General features: G+C 40.0%; 2 protein-coding genes across 5 annotated transcripts in view; both read right to left on the bottom strand.

The window, feature by feature from the left end:
* On the bottom strand, positions 1-11,189 carry tspan33b (tetraspanin 33b). 3 transcript variants are annotated; one of them, XM_028408551.1, is made up of 8 exons: positions 10,984-11,189; positions 7,838-7,895; positions 7,347-7,396; positions 7,023-7,097; positions 4,011-4,106; positions 3,513-3,641; positions 1,584-1,745; positions 1-270 (listed from the first exon to the last, which is right to left on the bottom strand). In XM_028408551.1, the coding sequence occupies exons 1-8, from the start codon at positions 11,077-11,079 to the stop codon at positions 202-204; spliced, it is 735 nt and encodes a 244-aa protein (XP_028264352.1). In that variant the 5' UTR covers positions 11,080-11,189; the 3' UTR covers positions 1-201. The 3 variants fall into 3 exon arrangements, with proteins under 3 accessions (XP_028264352.1, XP_028264351.1, XP_028264350.1); XM_028408550.1 differs by having other exon boundaries at positions 1-296; positions 7,269-7,396; positions 10,984-11,186; XM_028408549.1 differs by having other exon boundaries at positions 7,269-7,396; positions 10,984-11,185.
* Positions 11,190-18,290: 7,101 nt separating this feature from the next.
* Positions 18,291-20,998, bottom strand: part of tspan9a (tetraspanin 9a) — a 149,175-nt gene continuing 146,467 nt past the window's right edge. For both annotated transcript variants that reach the window (XM_028408407.1, XM_028408406.1), the window contains one exon: positions 18,291-20,993. In XM_028408407.1, the coding sequence (XP_028264208.1) occupies positions 20,922-20,993 (72 nt within the window). In that variant the 3' untranslated portion in view covers positions 18,291-20,921. The remainder of the gene's footprint in view (positions 20,994-20,998) is intronic.

Genomic DNA, 20,998 nt, shown 5'->3' with positions numbered 1-20,998 from the left:
GACTTCTTGAGTAGCACAGTAAAGTGCATCACACTTGTCTGCCCGAGGGCAACAACATGTTAAGTACAAGATATGTATTCCTAAGATTTCAGTAATACAGTAGCATAAAAGATAGAAAATAAAGATGTCCTTGCAATATGTTGGAGGAGCTGAGCGAAGTATGTAAGTTCTTCTTTTGCTCTCCCCTGTGTCTACTTGTTCTCACAACACTGAGGTAATCTCATCTTGGATCTGAGAGATCAGGATCTGGGACAACACGATGCCTGCAATCTAGAGGACAGCAGCAGCAGCAGCCACTTCAGATTACAAAACAGAACAGTGCTGTAAATGTGCAGTCTGTGCAGAACATCTCAAGGTCCCTCACAAGGATGCTGTAATACTTACTTAGCATGGGGAGAATGTGCTTGAAATTTAGTTTGGAATAATTGTATAGCTGCATTATATGTATCAAGCTGATAGTGAAGCTTTCAGAGAACACACGCATTCAGTGGCAAATACACTTAATAATTAACAGTTTGAGGTTAAGTTGTTACGCAGACAAATTCAGTAAACGCTTAGCAATGATGTGCAACATTTTATCAGATTTACAGCACATCAAAGAAGCTGGAATACTAATGCATACAATTGTTTTGGCAGGACTCATGGGCAATTCACATTCCTTCCTCTTTGCACAGTCACTAGGGACCCAATCAGACGAGAGTGAGAGAGATCAGACTGAAGATCTGGCAGTAAAGCTGCATGCTGTGCAAGGAATGTCATGTGATTGAACCTGAATCATTCTGATAAGTAAGTGGACTAATTATTTAGAGGCAGCTCTTGATAAGTGCTGATTTGATTTCATGGCCAATCTAACATACTGACTGAGGCAGTACTTAATGCTGTGGGATCTGAGATGCATGCGATGAGTCTCACTGAGGAGCAGATAATCATCAGTATCTCCACATTGTAGCCGTATTATTATTACATTGTTTCAGACTTCTCCTCTTGCATATTAACCTGCACGTTTGTTCTAGGACAGGGTAATGAATGAATAATGCACAGTTAAAATTTCATTGCTCCATTGTGTCTGGTTGTTGCTGTCTAGGTTTAACCCTCCATTTTAAATCACTTCAATCCCTTTGGCCCTTACATTAAGACTATCCCGTATTGGTTTGCTTTAAAATACAATTTTTATTAACTGTTTTTTTTCTTTTGTGCCAGATGAATGGCATTTTATGTGAGAAAGTCTGAACTTGCACAAACACGCTTGTTGGAATCTCTCCGATTGATGTTTGTATTTGGGTTGCTTCAGGAATAGGGCAATGTCCTGATTGATGAAGTGTTGCTTGGACTATTTCGCAGCTGCGTCTCAATGCACCATGCGAGCCTGCCTTTGAGGGAGCAGCTCAAGTCAATATGTTGACTGCTCCACACTCAACCCAGCGAGTCTCCATTGATGCTCTCATTGACTTGATGCGAATGTGTGAGCTTATTTAAGACAGAACTAGAGACATAGGGGCCCAGAATTATCAGAGGTTAAAAAAAGGCCTTTGCCTTAGTTCTTTGCGCCAACTTTGCATTAACTGTGTGTGTGTGTGTGTTACCTGAGGCAAAGCCAGACCCAGGGCCAGAGCTCCCACCAGCAACAGATGAGACTCAATCCAAATCACCGCTTTGTCTGCACAGCCTACTGGGTAGATTGACTTGTTTGCCTCCAGGTAGTTTTGGGTTTGAACCCCAAAACCACACATAGTGTTGAGCACTGCCTGTGTGTCATATGGAGAACAAAGTTAAAGAGTTTTGAACATGACCTCGATATCACATAAACTTGAATCTTTAGCCTTTAGAAACCAGAAAATGGCGAAGACAAAGCAACCACACCCAGTTACAGTAACAAAAAGACCAGTTTAGTCCCTGGAGCAGCCATGCAGATTCATGCTTCTACCAGCAGGTTGCAGCACTGCCTCAACTCTCATACTGTTTAATTAATTGATTTTTCACCCATGTAGAAAAAGGTTGCTGTGATCTGTTTTCCGTGTAGCATGATGTTTAATCAATATTAGCGTGATGGATCAACATCGGGCTCTTTTTTTTGTCAGTGGTGGCTTTCAAGCTGTGCTGCTGTGTCTGCACAAAAGAGAATACTGACATTTTGCATGTGTCTTTGTGAGAGAGTATCTGTCCATGTATAAGCACAACATTTACATACATACTGTTGTTGCTTTTCCCAGGCATATATTCTTAGTTGTATGTCTATGTACACAAAATTTCATTAAAGCTTCATGAAAGAGGACATCAGTTTGAAAGCAGGGGAATTATGACTGCTGCAAATATAAAGGCTGGTATTGTTATTACAGATAGCATTTCAACAGCTAGTGCTGTATGCAGGATACGCCTGTTCCATTTGGTAAGCTTCAGCTAGTGACAGCTCTTTGTTGAATCACTTTGATCTGGCTTTATTACAGATGTCATTCTCATGATCATTATGTTATCCTGACTGTTGTTTTTAGATGCAGACCACCTTATAGAACTTAGCATGAGACATACTGAGGCTCTCAGTCATATACAACATTCATCTATTTCATTCTATATTCAGAACCTTCCTGACATAATGAAAGTAATAGTGCTGCAGTTTGTATCTGCAGACCTGTTGTTGGCTTCAGGCAAAGAGCCACTGCAGGTTTGACACACTTGTGTTCACATCCAGTGAAAACAATGCAAATGCTGTTACAGTCAAACAGCACTGCATGCATCCACACAACATTGATTTGATTTACCCCATGCATGCTTCTTATTACATGTTACTTGTTCTATGTTTTATGTATTCACTAAATCACTGAGGCCAATTCCCAGTAATGTGAAAGCTCTTCCCTTATACAGCATATCTGATGATATGAATACAGATATACAGTATAAATGATGTTTTGATATGTTTCTTCTAATTAATAGCAGCCAGTCAGGCAGTCATGGACAGGGTGTTGTAACGTCTGAAATGACAGTGTCTGTGGAGGAAGTAGCTGTAACTGACGGAGGAAGCTGCAGCACTGTGTGTAAAGTAAAGTTTTTTTCATATTCATTAAAAAGGGTTTTTGTGACTGTTGATGTCATTCACACTTGCAGCTATTTTACATAAATATAATTAGGAAGTTGTGGAGGATATTTATGCTATTATGGATCCTGCTTAATGAACTCTGATGGTTTTTCAATAGGGAAAAAAAACATTGTCAGTCAGAGCCTATTTGAATCACTGAACAACTGTCAGATGCTGACAGAATTTCAGAGGTCTGGGACATGTTTATTGCCTGTTACAGTACAGTAAAGACCCTTTATTGCCTGTTACAGTACAGTAAAGACCCTTATTCACTGATATCTGCAGACTTTTTTGCGGGGAGCTCCTGGATCCTGGATTTCCTGGATCTAAATGCTTCAATCTACTTTCTTTAAAACTTACAAATGTTGCTTCTTTTTCAGTATAAGTGACAGTATACGTTAGTTCCTATGTCAATGTATATTCTACATAAGAAGAAACAGACCTCTCCAGGAACAGGAGTGCAGCAGGAGTAAGGCACAGCACAGCGCTCGGAGCTCGGGTTCTCATGTGTACAATTAAAGTAGAGGTTCCAAGACCAGTCTGTGTAGTTGTTCCATCCACAACACTTGAACTAAGTAAAAAGGAGAGAGAGAGGGAAGAGCACAGCACAGGTGTATATTTAGAAACATGGTCTGCACTCTACATCCTGCCAGTCTGGACTTCCCCCATGGGAAAACCCATGCTCACAAATGTGCCAATATGTGCAGATGGAAGAGGAATATCCCATGAGGATACCCACAGAGCACAGGAACTGTATGTTACTGTATGCGGACTCTCATGTGGAAAACCCTCATGAAGGCCAAACATAAATAAGACATGCTGGTGGTCACGGGCTGTGGTTTCTTACTTTTGTGCACAGACATAGTCAATAAACAGGAGCTGTGATGAGTGTAAAAACTTGTGTGCTGCTCTAGTTAAGAGAAAATGGACAGAGCGCCACCTCTTTCTGGATGTAATCCATCAGGTTTTGCAGATCCAGGTCATCCCTGTAGTGCACAATGGCTTTCTTCACAAACTTTCCCAAAGCATCCCGCGTCTAAAAGAAAAAAAAAAGATTCACACAGAACGATAGCTTTAAAATCATTACCTCATTTTTTATGGAATTAAGTCTGTCATGTTTGAATAAGTTCATTAAAATGACTAGAGGTGAACTATCTATAAATGACTATAATTTGCCTGCTAAGGTGCTCAGTGAGATGGTGAAACCTGTCACGTTTTCCAGCTCGGTTAATTACTATGGGTGCATTTACAGAGAATTGCAAAGTGCCTTTTTGTAAAAGCTCCTTTGGGCAGATGCTGTGAAAATCCTCACAGAGCTCAAAATGGATCATAACAAGGATCATTTCAAATCCAAGTTAAAACTGTTTCTGAAGAGCCATTAGGCATATAATTGTGGCTAATCAGATGGCTTTCCTTTAGATTGAATTTGCTTTTATGGAACTATTATTGTCATTTGTACACACAATGTATGTGTGATTTGCTGCTCGGGCTGCACATGTGTTTTGAATATAAGGCTGTCTGGGGACGCACATTGCAAAGTTAAGCTTTTAGGCTATAAACACCACATTATGCTGTATTAGTCATTTCGTTGAATATTCTATGTTCATGCGTTTGTATATTAAAAACTAAATAATATTACATGTCTGTGGGGAACATTGTGATGTAGAAGCTTAACAACACCTACCAACTCTTGCAGAGGCTCAGCACACTACATAAGGATAATAAAACCATTTATGTCTTCAAAATCAACACGTGATGCATACCAAACACGTGCTATCTCTGCTGCAGTAGCTAATTGCTTTAACTTAGCCATTTGTTATTATAATGTGGTTATTTTCATCAGTGCCACTTGAGCTGAATAAACAACACAGAGATATATTGATGTCATCGAATAATCTGTAATGAAAATTTCAAACCTGTTGGGGTCGATTCAGATGCCCTATTTTATTTGTTAGCTTTCATTGTCTGTAAAAAATATTTTTCAATTTTAATCCTATTAATGTAGTTTTGTAATGTTAATATTTAGGTTTTCTATTCTTCTGCCTTTTATTATTCTGAAAACAAGCAGGGCCATGGTTACACAGACCCAGTTCAGATGTAATATATGCAAATAGGAGCACGGTATGCTAATAAGCGGCTGAACTTTAAAATTTCATTAAGCTCAAAATGAACTTCGGCAAGCACTTTGCTGAGGGCTTTGTAAATTGTTCGTATTATAGACTGGGTTGGAACAGGTTATGTTGATAGATACTATAAGCTCTATCAAAATAGCCTGGAATTTATATCCTGAAGTGGATTTATGAAAAAGTGTTAGGGTTTTCACAGCATTCCCCCCACAGTGTGTGTGTGTGTTTCCATGTGCCACCATTTGCTTGTGGGCTTCGGAGCCCTCCGTCACACTATGTCATTAGTGGCAAAGTCTCCTGCAAGGGATCTGTTGAAATAGAACATTTGGTTCCACTTTGAAGTGCCAAAGCATTTGAATCATTTAGCAAGGAAGGATGCTGGGAGGGTTGTTAAACTGCGCTGTTTAGCAGCAGGCAGTCCCAGTGCTGACAGAGAACACAAGGGAGAGGGGAGCAAGAGGTATCATTGGCACCAGGCACCTCGCCACCACAGACTGATGTCAGCGAATGTTGCCTCTGCTGGCTGTTATTCTCAGTGGAGCCTTAATATTAGGATGTTACTGAAGGAGAGTAAAGGATGGTAGTAGAGGGGGGATCCCTTCTCATTCTAATCCCTGGAGCCTTCAAACCACTGGGCATGTATGGATCACAGGCATGTGAGGGATAATGTCATTGTTAGGAACAATGTCTGACCATTTGTCTTATAACAACTGGTCAGACAGTAATTAAACATGTCTGACACAATAAATGGACAAACAAACAAACAAATCTTTGCATCCTTGTTGCCATGGTTACCCAGTTTAGACACAGACTCATTCATCTAGAATGGTCAACAGGATGAAGAGTCTATCCATCCATCCATCCCACCCTCTTTGTCCTGCAGTGCAGGGTCACGGGTCACGGGGGGCTGGAGCCTATCCCAGCTATTGGGTGAGAGGCGGGGTACACCCTGGACAGGTCACCAGTAGGATGAGGACTCACAATCAGGAATTAACAATTCAAAATTATACTTAATAAGGGAGTGACCTAAACTAGATCTTTTACTTTTGTTAAATACTTATATTTTAAGCCTCCAACGCCCCAAATGTAGGTTGCTGTAGCTTTGATCTTCCATACTTCCATCATTTGTAGACAAATTTATTTCAGACTCTCGGAGTGTAAATCAGATGGGGCAAGAAACAAGCATACAGGCTGTGAACAAGTCTGTTAAGCCAGATGGCCTAGAAAAGGAATCTCAGCATAATTAATGTCACACTCTATTGGAGTAAGCCCCAAATACTGCATCAAAGTAAACACTTAAAGTGTTGCTATTTAAGATGTGACAATAAATATAATGGCTAGACCTGCTGACACTACTATACCATAAAGATGATGAAATGTCCAATGTCTACTGGAAAAAAAAACCCTGACTGTCAAGCTGCATGTGTTTGTTTTTGTGATGCTGCTACATCTTCAGATCTCAGCAGCAATTAACTTTTGGCAATGGAACTATTAACAATGCCCAAGTTGTAATAAACCAAAATTATAATTAGGTTTTATGTCAAGTCAGCTCAAATCAGTGTGTGCTACAGAGAGAACAGGCAGTGCTATCCTGTCTTTTCTGTCAAACAAAACAGGCATCAGACAGACATTTGGACACAGACACTGGTTACTTCTGGAATCTGCTGTGTTAGTCCTACTGTTTTTGTGACATGTCCTTTGTGGGTTCAGATACCCGGCTTATTAAGTTGTGTATACCTTTTTGTCCATAATTTCCATTATAATATCAATGGATCAATGGTTTATCAAATGTGACCTCATGTTACAACAGTGGGAAATGCAGATACCTGTTCGGAGTAAAAGAAGCCAAGAATTGCTATGGCCAGCTGGGTGAGGAAGACCAGTGTCAGGCTGAAGGAGAACTAGAATAAGACAAGACAAGAATATGAAAATGCTGTCTGTTCAGAATGATAAGTGACAGATAAACATGTGATGTGAGACTTGGCTTTGGATTAAGTGCAATTTTAGAAAACCGTATCGAAAAGCATAACAACAGGGGCCAGTATTAGTAATGTGTTCGTTAGGTCTATTACTGTCTTGAGGAGGCGAATGTTTTCTCTGAGGGCTCCGATACAGCCACAGAAAGTGATGAAGAACATGACCACCCCCACCACAATTAGGATGACAGCCGGGTCGATCAGGAACGTGTCCCGCACCGTGTCTGGCAAAAAGACAGGAAAACAGCTTCTGTTTAGACAGCTGCCCCTTCTCTATTCCTACTGTTTCCTTCTGTTTTTGTTTCCTTCTCTCATTTGTAATCATTATTTAAATGAATGTCAGCATATACAACATTTTTTTCTGGTAATGCAATGTTAGTCCCTCGCTTTTTTTTATCAGTGTTCTATTGGGGATTATATATCATACAGAGGCACAGTCAGTGGGATGATCTCAGGTTAATCCTTTTTTTTATTATTTTTTACTATCCATCAACTTTATTCTTCAAATTAAATGTGACTGTAATGACCTTAGGTAAAATAAGGATAAAGTGTACTATTGTTTCATGTCTGATTTAAGAGGCCACCACCACAGTGTGTAAGAGAATTCAACAGGAAGAACAGCTTCAACACAAATGTTTGCATTGGCCTGTGTTGGAGAAATGTACCTGTAGCCTTCTGGACTTTAGCATACACCCCGATTGCAACAATCAGTAATGAGAAGACCTGTGAAAAAAAAGAGAGATCTTATTTTTCACACGTTTAGCACAGTGAACACATTACCACCTTCCTTTTTTTCTTTCTTTTATGGCTGCTATAGTTGTCCTTCACCATCTGTTTGAAAAATTCCACAACATAAATTTATTCATTAGCCTTATCAAAGACTATAAAATTCACCTGGATTTGAGTCTTTATTTTGAAGGTGTGAAAGATTGTTGTGAGTAAAATATGTTCCAGCATGTCGAACAGATTTTGTTTGTGCTGCCAAGCAGGACGGGTGTAATTGGAGTGGCGACAGTATGCTTTTTTTCCTCAGGTGCTGAGTATGCGGAGCACACATTGCCATGGCAACCACGCTAATTTATGTCTGCGTGATGAACGGACAGATGGACATTACCGGGATGAAACAGGGATAAGAATCTCTCAATTATATGAATTTGGAGGATGTCAATAAAACAAGAAATCAGACTGAAAGTGGAAAAAAAGTTATTTCCTCAGTTTCTATACCGACTTCCTTAGAACTTGACCTTGGTTAAACAATAGTAGCTTTTATTGCTTTGTGTGAGCGCCGTATGTAACTGTGCTGTAAAGCTGCTAAACAAGTGAGTTCACCTCAACAGAATCCACACAATGAAACTGCGAAGTGGGTGGAAAAAAGGTAGAATTAGTGTTGCCTGTTGATTGCGTTGTCAACGCTAATTTCCCTCCCATCTTTGATTGTTTTTCTCACCTTGAATAACAATTGCTTGGATTTCATTTCCAGCCACCAGATTTACAGACATTATCCTGATTACTAATTTTGTGACTGTCATTATGTGTGTGTGTGTGCATAAAGAATGCCTTTTGTTCTGCCTTCATAAGCATCTTGCTGCTTCCTTTTTTGTCTCAAAAGCATGTATTGGATCTCTGGAGGTCATGGTAACCATGGTTTCATTTTCCATGAAAAAGGTGGTATTGTGTCCAAGTCATATTTTATATGAGCTCTGTACATGTAAACTGTTTCCTGTGGAAGCTATGTTTATTATTTTTTAAATCAATAATCCACCTTACAAGACAATAGCTGTCAAAATGCAAGACATGGATGATGCACATTTTCTTTGGACTTACTGTTGTCAAGGTTTTTGAAAGCACATTTTTATAGGGGGTTTTGTCAGTTGTGTAGGAGTGTGTGTACCTGCAGCTCCATTTGTCAGTCTGTGCTTATGTGAATAAGGGTGGCAGTGCGCATTTGCAACAGGAGACACACTTGCACAGTGAATGTATTCCAGCTCTTTTTTTTAAGGCTTTTCAAAAGGATGAATCAGGCTTCTCCCAGCGGATTGTGTGTGGAGGTGAAAGCCAGCTGAACTGAGCCATGGGGACACGGGGACAAAGGCCTGATGGATTAGGGCTGCAGTGTTCACTTCAGAGCCCGTGTCTGATAAACAAAGTCAACACAGGCTGGGGTGTGTGGCTGCTGGAGCTGCAGTTATTGCTGATTGGCTCTAAACGCAGTAAAAGCTGTACAGTGTTTGCCCCCTCGCGGTTTTGGCGTAGGATTGGATGAACAGGGATATAGTGCTAGTGTAGGGACTTGGTAGTGTTACAGATGTGATCTGTGTGCTCAAGTAGTGATGTGTTTGGAAAGTGTGGGAGTTCGAGACAGTCTTAATGGGGTGTTTGTGTGAAAGCACCTGCTGATGGAGGGCAATCACCTGATGGATGGCTTAATAGCTGCATCAGTGTGTCTCCTCTACCTTTGGATCTCCAGTCTCTTAGTCACACTAACAAGAGCAGAGCCTGGATCATTTGAGTCTTTATAACATAGACCACATTGTAACTACAGCGCATGTACACATATGATGTGATATATACAGAATAAACATAAATGAATTATAGGGCATGTGTAAAGAGAGTGACTCGGACTAGGGCTAAAACCATAATATGTCCAGATGACTGCACTGAACCATCACTGGTGGTTTGCTCTGTCAGAAGAAACATGAAATGCTCTGGGAGGGGAACATAAACAATTAGCTAAAAGCAAATAGCTTAGAATGTCACAGTTAATTGTTTTTAAGCATTTACATAATACAATTACTGCAGCTTTCTATTGTAGTAAAGTAATTTTTATATTTATTTAGCTCCTCACATAATAGCTATGGGGGGAGCTACTTCAGCTCTATGGTTCTGAAATGTTATATTATCATTGTATATATTGTTTAAAGTTTTTTTTTTTAAGCAGACCCTTCTTCTTTGACGAATTATTTTATACTTTTGATTGCAGCCATAAGCTATGCTAAGGCAAGTACAGTTGTTGTTTATTAATGAGCACTGTACCAGTAAAGCTAGTGGTGCTATTTGCACCCAGGTGAAAGTAGGGACAAGCAACAGGGTAGACTGTAATTTGGGCTCAGGTTTTAATAGCAAATTTTGCTATTAGCTGAATATTTTTTTTTAATACTTTGTAATACCTAACCAACCTGATTTGTTTCCTAAACGTAAGGACATTATGACTACAAAGCCAACTAGGTCAACACTAACTTTCAGTTTAAAATGGGACACAAACCAGTGTACACAGCCATATAACTATTCTCGTCAGGGTGCAAATAGGCCATTCATTTTTTTTAATTAGTGTAGCTACTGCACTTATGCAGGAGTATCCCCTCTGATAAAAGCAGCTATGTATAAAAAGTCACTGCACTCTATAATATGAACTCCAAATTCCGATGCAGCTGACCACACATTCAGCAGAGGCTTTAAAGTAACATTCAGACAGCAGTGGGCTCACACATTACCAGGTGTTCAGTATGATTCAGTGCTCAACTGATTTGATAAGAAAGCACCATTTGCTGCAGTGATGTATGAGCAATCCGAGTGTCCATATATAACTGTAGTAAACTTAAAGTAGGTTGCTGTAGAAAGGCTAGTCACTCCTGCTTTTTGGATCTGTGGACACTAGGTAAATTATTTTTCTTTATAAGCTTTTTCTTTTTGGTTTTCCTTTCCACTCACTGATGTTTCCAAAATATTAAGAATACTATATGTACCCAGGGGTAGCATATAGCTGTAAGTTTTGGCCTGGTACTGGTGGTAAAAATCCTTTATCTTGACTTACCCAAAATAAGAAGCTGAAGAAGAAGAGGAAGTATCTGATCCATGGGTTGACGAAGGAGAATGTCTCAGCTCGGTTTAGATTCTGTTTCCTGTCCATTGCTGGAGGTGTTTTTTTTTACGGTCCGGCACGTAGAGTCACTGTGAGTTTCACTTCACAACGGTCCCTGGTTCCAGCCCCACCCCGCAGATACTGAGCCGCCATGTGAATCTGTGAGGAGGGGGTTGTTTTGAGCCTGAGGGGGGTGTCAGGCTGGCTAAAAAAAGGTAGGTAGGGGTCTGTGACACTGCCTCTGCCATGCCAGTAGGACCCAGAAATGTCTATGTGGATTTCACAGGTCATATTACACAAACATATCTGTGACTGACCTACAAGCTTTGGTGCATTGTGAGGCCGATGTCAGTTTGTATAACTTCCACACACTCTGTATATTGGTTACATCTTACATCCTGTATCGTATTCCCATAACTATTTCGCACTGGTTTCAGTATTTATGATTATTGCATCCGGAAGGCTGCTGTTCTTGTCTACAAATTGCAGCTACAGACAGAAGTACGCCTGCACAGAATGAAGAGGGATGACAGTTGACAAAGGCCGGACAACGGCATCGTTTGAGCGGAAGAACATCTAATTCAATTAAATGACATCAGGCAGTTTTGTTTGGATGTTTCTGCTCTGCTGTGTGACCCGATCTGTTGAATTTCAGCCCAGTAATGATCAGACAAATCAAGAAGGAAAAATAAAAAATATAATTTCAGGCCACCTTCTCTGGGATTTAGCTGTACAACTGATAATTGACAGGCAGTGACAGATCTCTGTTAAGATTGATCAGAAGGATCATTCAAGGATACAGTACAAAAACCTGACTTAAAGTGTTTAAAAATGTACCGCTGACTGTTTGAATTTCAAACTGTAGCTCATGGTTCCAAAATGTAGTCCTGTCCTTGGCAGTGGGATTACATGATGTGAATACTTAATCACAGGGTTGGGTTTCTCATAGATATATATTTTTTTATCATTGAACCAAGTGTCTCCTGTGGAGTGACAGAAGGACACAAGGTCCCTCTGGTACCTTGGTCCATTGCCAGAGATACATGAAGACTTAATGAGATTGATCTGTGTTTTTTTTTTTTTTTTTTTTTTTTTTTGGCACAACTCGGTTTTTCAGTCCCACAGCTCCTTAAGTGGGAGGAGTGCTCCCTCACTTATTATGCACAACTGGGTTTGACTTTTTGACAAAGGAATTATATATTTTGGGATTTCTTCTGAGAAATGATGGGTATTGCTATACTTGTATAGTGTAAGCTAAACTGACACTGTGTACACAACCAGTTGTGAAGCTGTTCCTACATATGCTGAGCACTTGTTGACTGCTGTTCTTTCCCTTTGTGGTTCAATTAACCCCAATCCATCTGAACCAGACAGGTCATCTGGTGCAGTACTCCATCACTAGCCCTTTGCTAGCACCCAGTGTTTTGGCTCTTTGTCCAGTTGAAAAACAAATGATGTTTCCACTAAGTGCAAACCAGATGCTATGGCATGCCACTGCAGAGCGTTTTTATAGACATGCTTGTTACATTTTCCCTTGAATTTTAAATAAATCTCCAGCTCATCTGTGAGGCCCTCCATGCTCTCACATGTCATCCTCCTCCTCACTTGTGTTTCAGACTGGGAACCACACATGTGGATCATTTACCTTCTCTGATGCTCACAAAGACACGTTGGCTGGAACCAGAAATGTCCACATTTCTTCCAGTCTAATGCTCATTCCTTGTTTTTTTCTTCTTCTTGCATTTTGTCCATGAAGGTCTGATTCATGTTGACACTTATCACAGCTGTCAGTAGTTCCTCCCAGGACATACAGCCCCATTTGGCCACAAGAGCATGGATTGAAACCTGGCAATATATTGTGAGTTCCAGATGTCTCATGAGGTAATATGTGAGGAGCTGTTAACGGGTGCTTATGATCTTCTCTGCACAGAGCTACTGTGAGTTGTGATGTTCTTTTCCTGTTGCTTTTCCCATGAGAGTTTCATCATCAGTCTGAGAGGGTTTTGTTCTTGAAGAGAATGTCAAACGTTCCAGGATTGACTTGTTTTTATTTAACAAGAAGGGTTTACTTTTATTCTGTGTCTTGCACTGTTAGCACTATTTTTTGGTGGTGGTGGTGTGGTTGTGCATGTTGAAATGCAGGCAGTTAATGAAATCTCTCTGGATTTTCAGCTGAGCGACACTAAAGCACACTAAAGCAGTGACAAAAGCAAACAAAAGTCAAAAGTCAGCTTTTTAGCCATATCCTGGAATAACCGATTTATAAATTGTACATCTTCCTGTTACTCCCTTTGAATGATGAATAGACAACTTCTTCCTGCTAGATATATATAATGAATATATAATAAAACTCACCTGATTGCAGTGGGTCTTAGTATTAGGCAAACACCACCTCAGATGAACAACAACAATAACACCATGCCATTTTTATTTAGCAAAAATTAACCCAAAGGATGAAAAAAACAAGGGCTTTACTGAAAACTTGTAGATCCACCTTTAGTAGCAATAATGTCAAGTATGATCAAATTTTCACCAGGCTTTAACTGACAGACACATGGCCTCACATTTGCCTCTACTCTAAAACTCTGGGATGCTCACGATCAACTCAATGACTGCAAGGTGTGTCAGTCTTGTGGCTAAAAAACAAGCCTAGATCATCATCAAATCATTCTAATGGTCCTGTCATGTGATGTTTCACCTTTTTGTTGCCTTTATACATAACATCATGTCAATATAATTTGGCTGTTTTTGATGAGAATTTGCAAAAAATAACAATATAAGTGAAAACATATTTTTTATTTTTAAATAAAATAATATCATGTAATTAAAAAATATAATTCAATAATTCAATAAATTATCTTAATAGATTAAGTTAGTTAATTTAATATAATTAAATAAATTATTAAATTACTAATTAATTAAATTAATATGATTAATTAATAAATACATGGCTCAAAAAATAAAAGGAACACTTAAAGAACACAATGTAACTCCAAGTCAATCACTTCTGTGAAATCAACCTGTCCTGTTAGGAATCAACACTGATTGTGAATCAATTTCAGCTGCTGTTGTGCAAATGGAACAGACAACAGGTGGAAATGAGAGGCAACTATCAAGACAAGCCCTATAAAGGAGAGGTTCTGCAGGTGCTGACCACAGACCATTTCTCTGTTCTCATCCTTTCTGCCTGATGTTTGATCACTTTTGCATTTTGTCAGTGCTCTCACCCCTAGAGGTAGCATGAGGTGGTGTCTACAACCCACACAAGTTGCTCAGGTAGTGCAGCTCATCCAGGATGGCCCATCAATAAGAGCTGTGGCAAGACGGTTTGCTGTGTCTGTCAGCACAGTGTCCAGAGCATGGAGGAGATACCAGGAGACAGGCCAATACACCAGGAAACGTGGAGGGGGCCGTAGAAGAGGAACAACCCAGCAGCAGGACAGGAGGAGCACTGCCAGAGCCCTGCAACATGGCCTCCAGCAGGCCACTAATATGCATGTTTCTGCTCAAACTGTCAGAAACTGACTCCATGAGGGTGGTATGAGGGCCCGACATCGACAAGTGGGGCTTGTGCTTACAGCCCAACACCGTGCAGGGTGATTGGCATTTGACAGAGAACACCAAGATTGGCAGATTCACCATTGGCGCGCTGTGCTCTTTTCGGATGAGAGCAGGTTCACACTGAGCACATGTGACAGACGTGACAGAGTCTGGAGACGCAGTGGAGAACGCCCTCTTGATATTGTGTCAACACACAGTTGCCAAACTTCTGTTTTTACAGAGGTCTGCACTGACCTCTACTCTGATGTTTCTTGCAAGTACATGAAATAAAGACCATATTTGAAGTTGACTCCAAAACCATAAAAATCAATGTGTCTTTGTGAATGCGACATGAAGAACAAGTTGTATTTTGAGTTTAAGTGGTTTTTCATGTTTCTATCTGCTATACTTTTGCAGCTGCCCTTTTTTACTAAACAATTTGTAAAAAAGTTGCATTTTTTTGGATATTTTTAACTTTTTTCTCTTATATAACTTACAAAACAATGAGAAAATGCCATACATCAAAACTGAAAAGACAGACAAACAAAACATATATATGTTTTTTTCTGTATTTTACCATAATATATTGCTGCCAGTTTCTTTTCTTCTCTCTCTTCATATAGTCTATAATAATAGTCTATATTAAAAGGCTATATTTTAAATAAATAAATGAAAAAAATAGTAGGAAGCTACAGTAAGCCCGTGGCATTATTAATCATGCTGTTTTTGCATATGAAATCATGACACAAGCCTCGCTGCTATGATATTATAAAAGATTGTGAGTTTACTTGGGGAAACACAGCAGATTGAGATAACAGCAAACACAAAACTGCATATCACTTCCACTGCAGGTTAACAAGCTCAGTGAGGCTGTGTGGGGACAAACTGAAACCTCATCAAAATGAAAGCTTTGCAAATTCAGGTTAATGAAATGAGCTGTGCTGGTGGATGAGGTGGAGAATTTATATTAAAATAAATAAATAAATAAAAGTGAAATGCTGTAATAACAACCAGAGGAAAATAAAATATCCACGGTTGATTCTGTTTCACTTTATTTTTTATGTTACTCATACAAAATAATCTGTACAAAGGCGAAAATAGGTCATATTTTTGCATAGAAGGAACAGTGATGTAAAAACAAAAAGCCAGGGTGGAATGGCACGATAAACTCCACTCACTATCGCACACAGGCCTAATAACAATTAGGGTTAAAAAAATAAAAGAGGGGGATCAAGCTCATACAAAAAAATTACTGTGCTTGCTCATACTATGCTGTTGAAGCATGAGACAAATTGGCGATGGTTTCCACTTTCATCATCTCTCTTTTGTTCTTTGAAAAAGGAAAAAAAGAAAAGAAAAATCCTCTGCTCCGCTGGCTGACTACCATTAGCTCATCTCGGCGTCTGTAGGACAACAGTCCCTCAGGTTTTGTTATTTATTTATTTCTTTTTAAAAAAGAGTCCATTTTAAGGCAGGGATGCCTTTCATTGTACACACCATGGGATCTGATGTGGCATCACTTCACTTTGCTTTCATGCCAACTTCTCCCTCACCCCCTAACCCCCCACCCCACCCCCTCCCTTCTCTCTCTCCCAAAACAAAATCAAACACACTTTAAATGTTGCCTTTATAATTGACAGCAACATAAAAAAGGGAATACATGAGGAGCATTGAGTCATTAAACATGAAAGGCAATGAGCGTACTGTATCGTGGGATTTATTTTTTTGTGTCACTCTTTCCTTTATTTAAAAAATAGTTGATTTAGAGAATAAAGATCAGGTAGTGAACCACCTATAGTATAGAGATATTTAGAGTGCTTTCACGTGTATAGCAGAAAAAAAAACTCCACAGGACGAGGCTGGCAAGTATCAGATAGTGCCACCCAGAAGAACACAACATCAAACACAACCATTTCTAGAGCATACATTTCCACTGCTCAGATATTCAGCTTCAGCACGAGGGGGAAGGATTAGGAGGAGATTACAAAAATAATATGACGAAGGTGGCAAAAAATAAAATGATTTAAAGAAAAAAAAAAAACAGTTCAAAATTCTTCACAGCAGACAAACCCAATCACTGCATGTGCATTCTTCCTTTACCATCTCTGTGGTGTTACTGGGAGTGTTTCATGGATGTATGGATAAGAGAGAATACTTTATACTCAATCAAAAAAAAAACATATGAAAAATATGTGTTACTACAAGATGAAAATACAGTCAAATAAAATATGAAAACCATACTAACAAAAACACAGATTTACATAAAATTTACATTTTTCCAGGACTTGAAAGGAAAAACAGAGGCAGAGAAACTAGCAAACATGAAAAATATAACGTAACATATGTGGAAGACATGTGTAAATATTCATAAAAGGGCTTAAAACCGTCAATTTAAATGCTATAAGTGGCAGAGTTAACGTATAACAGTAAGTTACGTCGGTTGTAAAACTGTATTTACACCTAACACACAGGGCTGAGATACTGGAGTGACATGAGCTCTGTTGTTTCATCTAACAGATCATGCTCTAGCGATGAATAATGGGGGCTTACAGCAGCAGTTTTAAAAAGACACACTGCAGATTATAACCGCACGTCCTAATTTAATTAAACTAAATCTTAACACAGAGAAGCACGACGACAAGCGTGCAGTATGTCTTTTTGTGGGCTTCACCCAGATGCTATATGCCAATTTTTTTTCTCCATCATTCCTGATTTTAATTGCTTTAACTGCCTGTAGCAGTGTTAAAGCAGAATGGTGCACTATGTAGAGGAACACTGAAAAGACTAATCCTCTGGAAAACAAATGCTTGATGGTGTCAAGTGACAATGAGCCTCTGTCAAAAAAAACAGTCTAAAAACCAGACAGTATATTATATAAAAACAAACATTAAAACAATAATAACCAATGTACAAAAATAACATAATTAAAATGGCATTCATCCCTGTACTCTAAAGAGCACGAAGCAACATTTACTCTGAGAAAAAAGCATGAAAACGAGGTGACAGCAGCTGAGCTGAAGGGGAGTTGACACGGAGGAGAAAATGTCAGATCAGTCAGGGTCAAAGAGTTATAGCGTCTGCACGCTGGCTCTCTGAAGTGTGACGTCAGATTTGGGGTTAGTTTTTTACTCCTGCATTTTTTTCTGCCGTATGTGACATGTGTCTTTAAAGATCTTTTCTCCTGTTGTGAAACAAAGCAACACAACAAAATATTTATCTAACGTTTCCTAGATATTTCCTGTCTGCTGTGAGGAATCCTGTTTTACAGAGCCCTCACATCTACTCTACTCCCTTTAAGTTCTCCTGGGTGCTGGATCTGCCTTACAGATACTTTGAGGTGTCCACAGAGCGCAGCTGCATTTCTACAGGGCTGCTAGCTACATGTAGCGCCAGGTGTCTGCAGGAGTGAGGCAGTAAATAAAGGCTGTGTCGGGGGAGGTTTGTGGAGGCAGCCAAGCAGAGGAGATGTGACCACTCATGCCTGCTCTGCTGTACATCAGCAGCTGACATGTGTCCCCTCCCACCCCACCCCACACACACACACCCATGGACACAGCAAAAAGAGTGGAAGCATATGCGGGAAAAGGCAGTGTATTACAGCTAGCAGGGTCGCTGCACATCACAGCCCAAATCTGTGCTCTCCTGATGCACAAAATCACCTTCCCTCCACCCCCTCCACACCCCCGCCCCCTCCTCCATCCCTTAATCCTTTCCTCTAAAACTGTCCCTTAGATTAAGCAATCATGAGGCCAATTAAAATGGCAAGAAAGACTTCTGGAGATACTCTGAGGCAAACATCCTGCCAGTCTGGGAGGACGTCTAATGAGTGGGTCTTGGTGGGTAATTTAAACGTTGGATAACATTTTGAATGCAGCTGCTCTAAAGCCTCACGAAGGCTTAATTATCGTCTCCCATGGTAGCTAAAATCAACTGTGCTATTCGTGCACAAGATGGCAGTAAAGGTCAGGGTCAACACAGGGACCTACGCAAACTCGCTGCATTTCCCAAACTGATACAGGTGAGTAAATAAAGAGCAGGTAATTCAATAAATTAAATATATACAATCTATAATGTGCCATAACCATCTAAGATTTTTCATGTAAATCTGTTTTTTTATGCTTTCGAATTTAGGAAAAGTTGACTGCTACCTACCACTTACTCTCATTCTAGCTAACATGAACAAACGAAGAAGGAGAAGAACCCAAGAGGACGAAGATAATGAAGAGTCAGAGCAGATATGAGCATGGGAAATCAAAACATTTGGTTTATTCTACTCTTCCTCCAAGGATCTGACTTTTGAATTTGCACCCAGTTTTAAGCGGAGACTCCGTGGGATGTATACTGAAGGAGATTATTAAGATTTCTCATAAAATCTGAGTAATCAGTGCTGATTAGCAGTATTGGTGTTGAACAATTCCACAGCCAGATTGTAGGAGGAATGTGACACCAGAAAAAAGCATGTATGCATTAATTTCTGTGTATAGAGTGTAAACGTTGCCTGATTAAACCCTTTACCTCACCTCATTAAACAGCACTTTTTGATTCTGTGCTGTCCTGTTGATAAAGCAGCTGATCATGTTTGTTTACAACCTGACTACTTGTGTTTTCTCCCCATCGAACTCTCAGATGTCTAATCTTCTTTGGAGGGTTACAATGTCACAATAGCTGATGGCAACCGAACATAACCTAATGATACCCAAAGCCAAATTGATCTTTTAACAATAAGATTTTTTTGTCCTTCTCTGGGAAGAGCAGACATGCTGAAGGGCATCCACTTTAAGTCTTCACAACAGTATTTTCAGTCTTCAGAAGGTAGGCTGATTCTCAGGCCTCCTTCAGCAAATCAGCAGTAAACAGACACACATAAACAGATGTGTCCTACAGGGCATGTTGCCATACCTATCTGTCTCAGCTTTGATCTGCCTACACTCCCACCTCCTCCTCTCTTGGAGGAGCTTATGTAAAAACTGGAATAGCAGCAAACTAAGAGGTGTAACTGTGTGATGAACAGGAATGTCAGCAGAGACACTATGTACGCATGGAGCATGAAACCCATCGCTTTCTGAAACAAGGGACAAAAATTGGGGTGAAAAAAGAAATAAAGATGGAGGCAGGGGTGAATTGACAGGGAGAGAGAGTGAATTAGGAGGGCAGAGTGAGTGGATGAGATCTTAAGAATACAGAAGGCTCTGGGTGCTTGTGTGGCAGCAGCAAGACAACATGTCTGCTCTGTTTTTGCCCCTCATGCCCTAGCTTCTCTTTCGCTGTTTCTGTGTGCTGTTTTTTTCCCTCTGCAGCCTGGACTGTTTGATAAAACACACACACAGACACACACACACACTGCAGTCTGTATTCTCAAAAGAAGAACTTTATCACACAGATCTTACTTGACGTTTGCTGGTGGAGCCCTAATAAACAGCCATTTTACAACATTTGTTTAGTCTCACATGGAATGAGAATACTGCTGCACCCGTGTGTGTGTGTGTGTGTTTACAGTCAGATTATAATTTATTATTCAGAGAATACTGCAGAATTTGGTAGAAAATAAATCCACTGATGATTCCTCCATCACGCTCACTTTTACCCAAATCTCTGCTGCCGAATGGAAAAAAATATGAATCATGGATTATATTAATAACTATCTTGACATGTCTGTGCCCCTCCACAGCAACGTCACGTCAAATCCAACCCCTCATCCACACACACACACACATACACACTGTGCAGCTCACTGATCCGTTCAACACTTCCTGATGACACGGAAAAAAAAAGTTTAGAACAAATAGGACAACTTTTTGACATTTTGACAACAAAGGGAAATCAGTGAAGTAGAAAACTAGCATGCCATGTTGAATTTTTTTTTTCATTTACAAGGGCAAAAGGAGGGGGGCTTTACTTTAATCAACATGAAGAAAAAAAGCTCCACAACAGGTGGAGGGTATCAGTTTCATAGGTTCTTTTTGCCTTGGAGGGGGCGTGTGGGCATTAGTAAAGTCATTGTCTCAAAGTCCATCCATCCTTCCAGCAAATTGTTAGTCCAAGCATAAAATAGACAGAAGAAACAATGAAGTGTACTCAAGAGAAGTGACGACCAATGGGATTATCTTCCTTGCCAAAATAGTATGTGTCCCTTCTCAAGTTGTGTTACTCTTTGGCAAAATGAATGGTGAGCGGAGAGAGCAGAACAGAGCGGGAACACAGCCAGAATCTGTACAGAGGGTCTGGGAAGGAGGGGCGAAGGGCGCTCTAAAAATGTTGTAACGTGAAAGGGTGAAGTTGGGATGTTTAAATCAGAGTCTTATCCCATCAGGCAGTGGGTCTCACTCTTCCACGGATGCAGCTGCCCAAGGCTAAGCGTCGTACTTCTTCCCCGTTCTGTGGATGTGGTGGAACAGTGTCATGGAGAATGCCATGCCCAGCAGCTGCA

The sequence above is a fragment of the Parambassis ranga genome, chromosome 6 (genome assembly GCF_900634625.1).
Source record: "Parambassis ranga chromosome 6, fParRan2.1, whole genome shotgun sequence".
NCBI lineage: Eukaryota > Metazoa > Chordata > Actinopteri > Ambassidae > Parambassis > Parambassis ranga.
The sequence above is the reverse complement of the archived record's forward strand: the minus strand, read 5'-3'. Positions and strand labels throughout refer to the sequence as shown.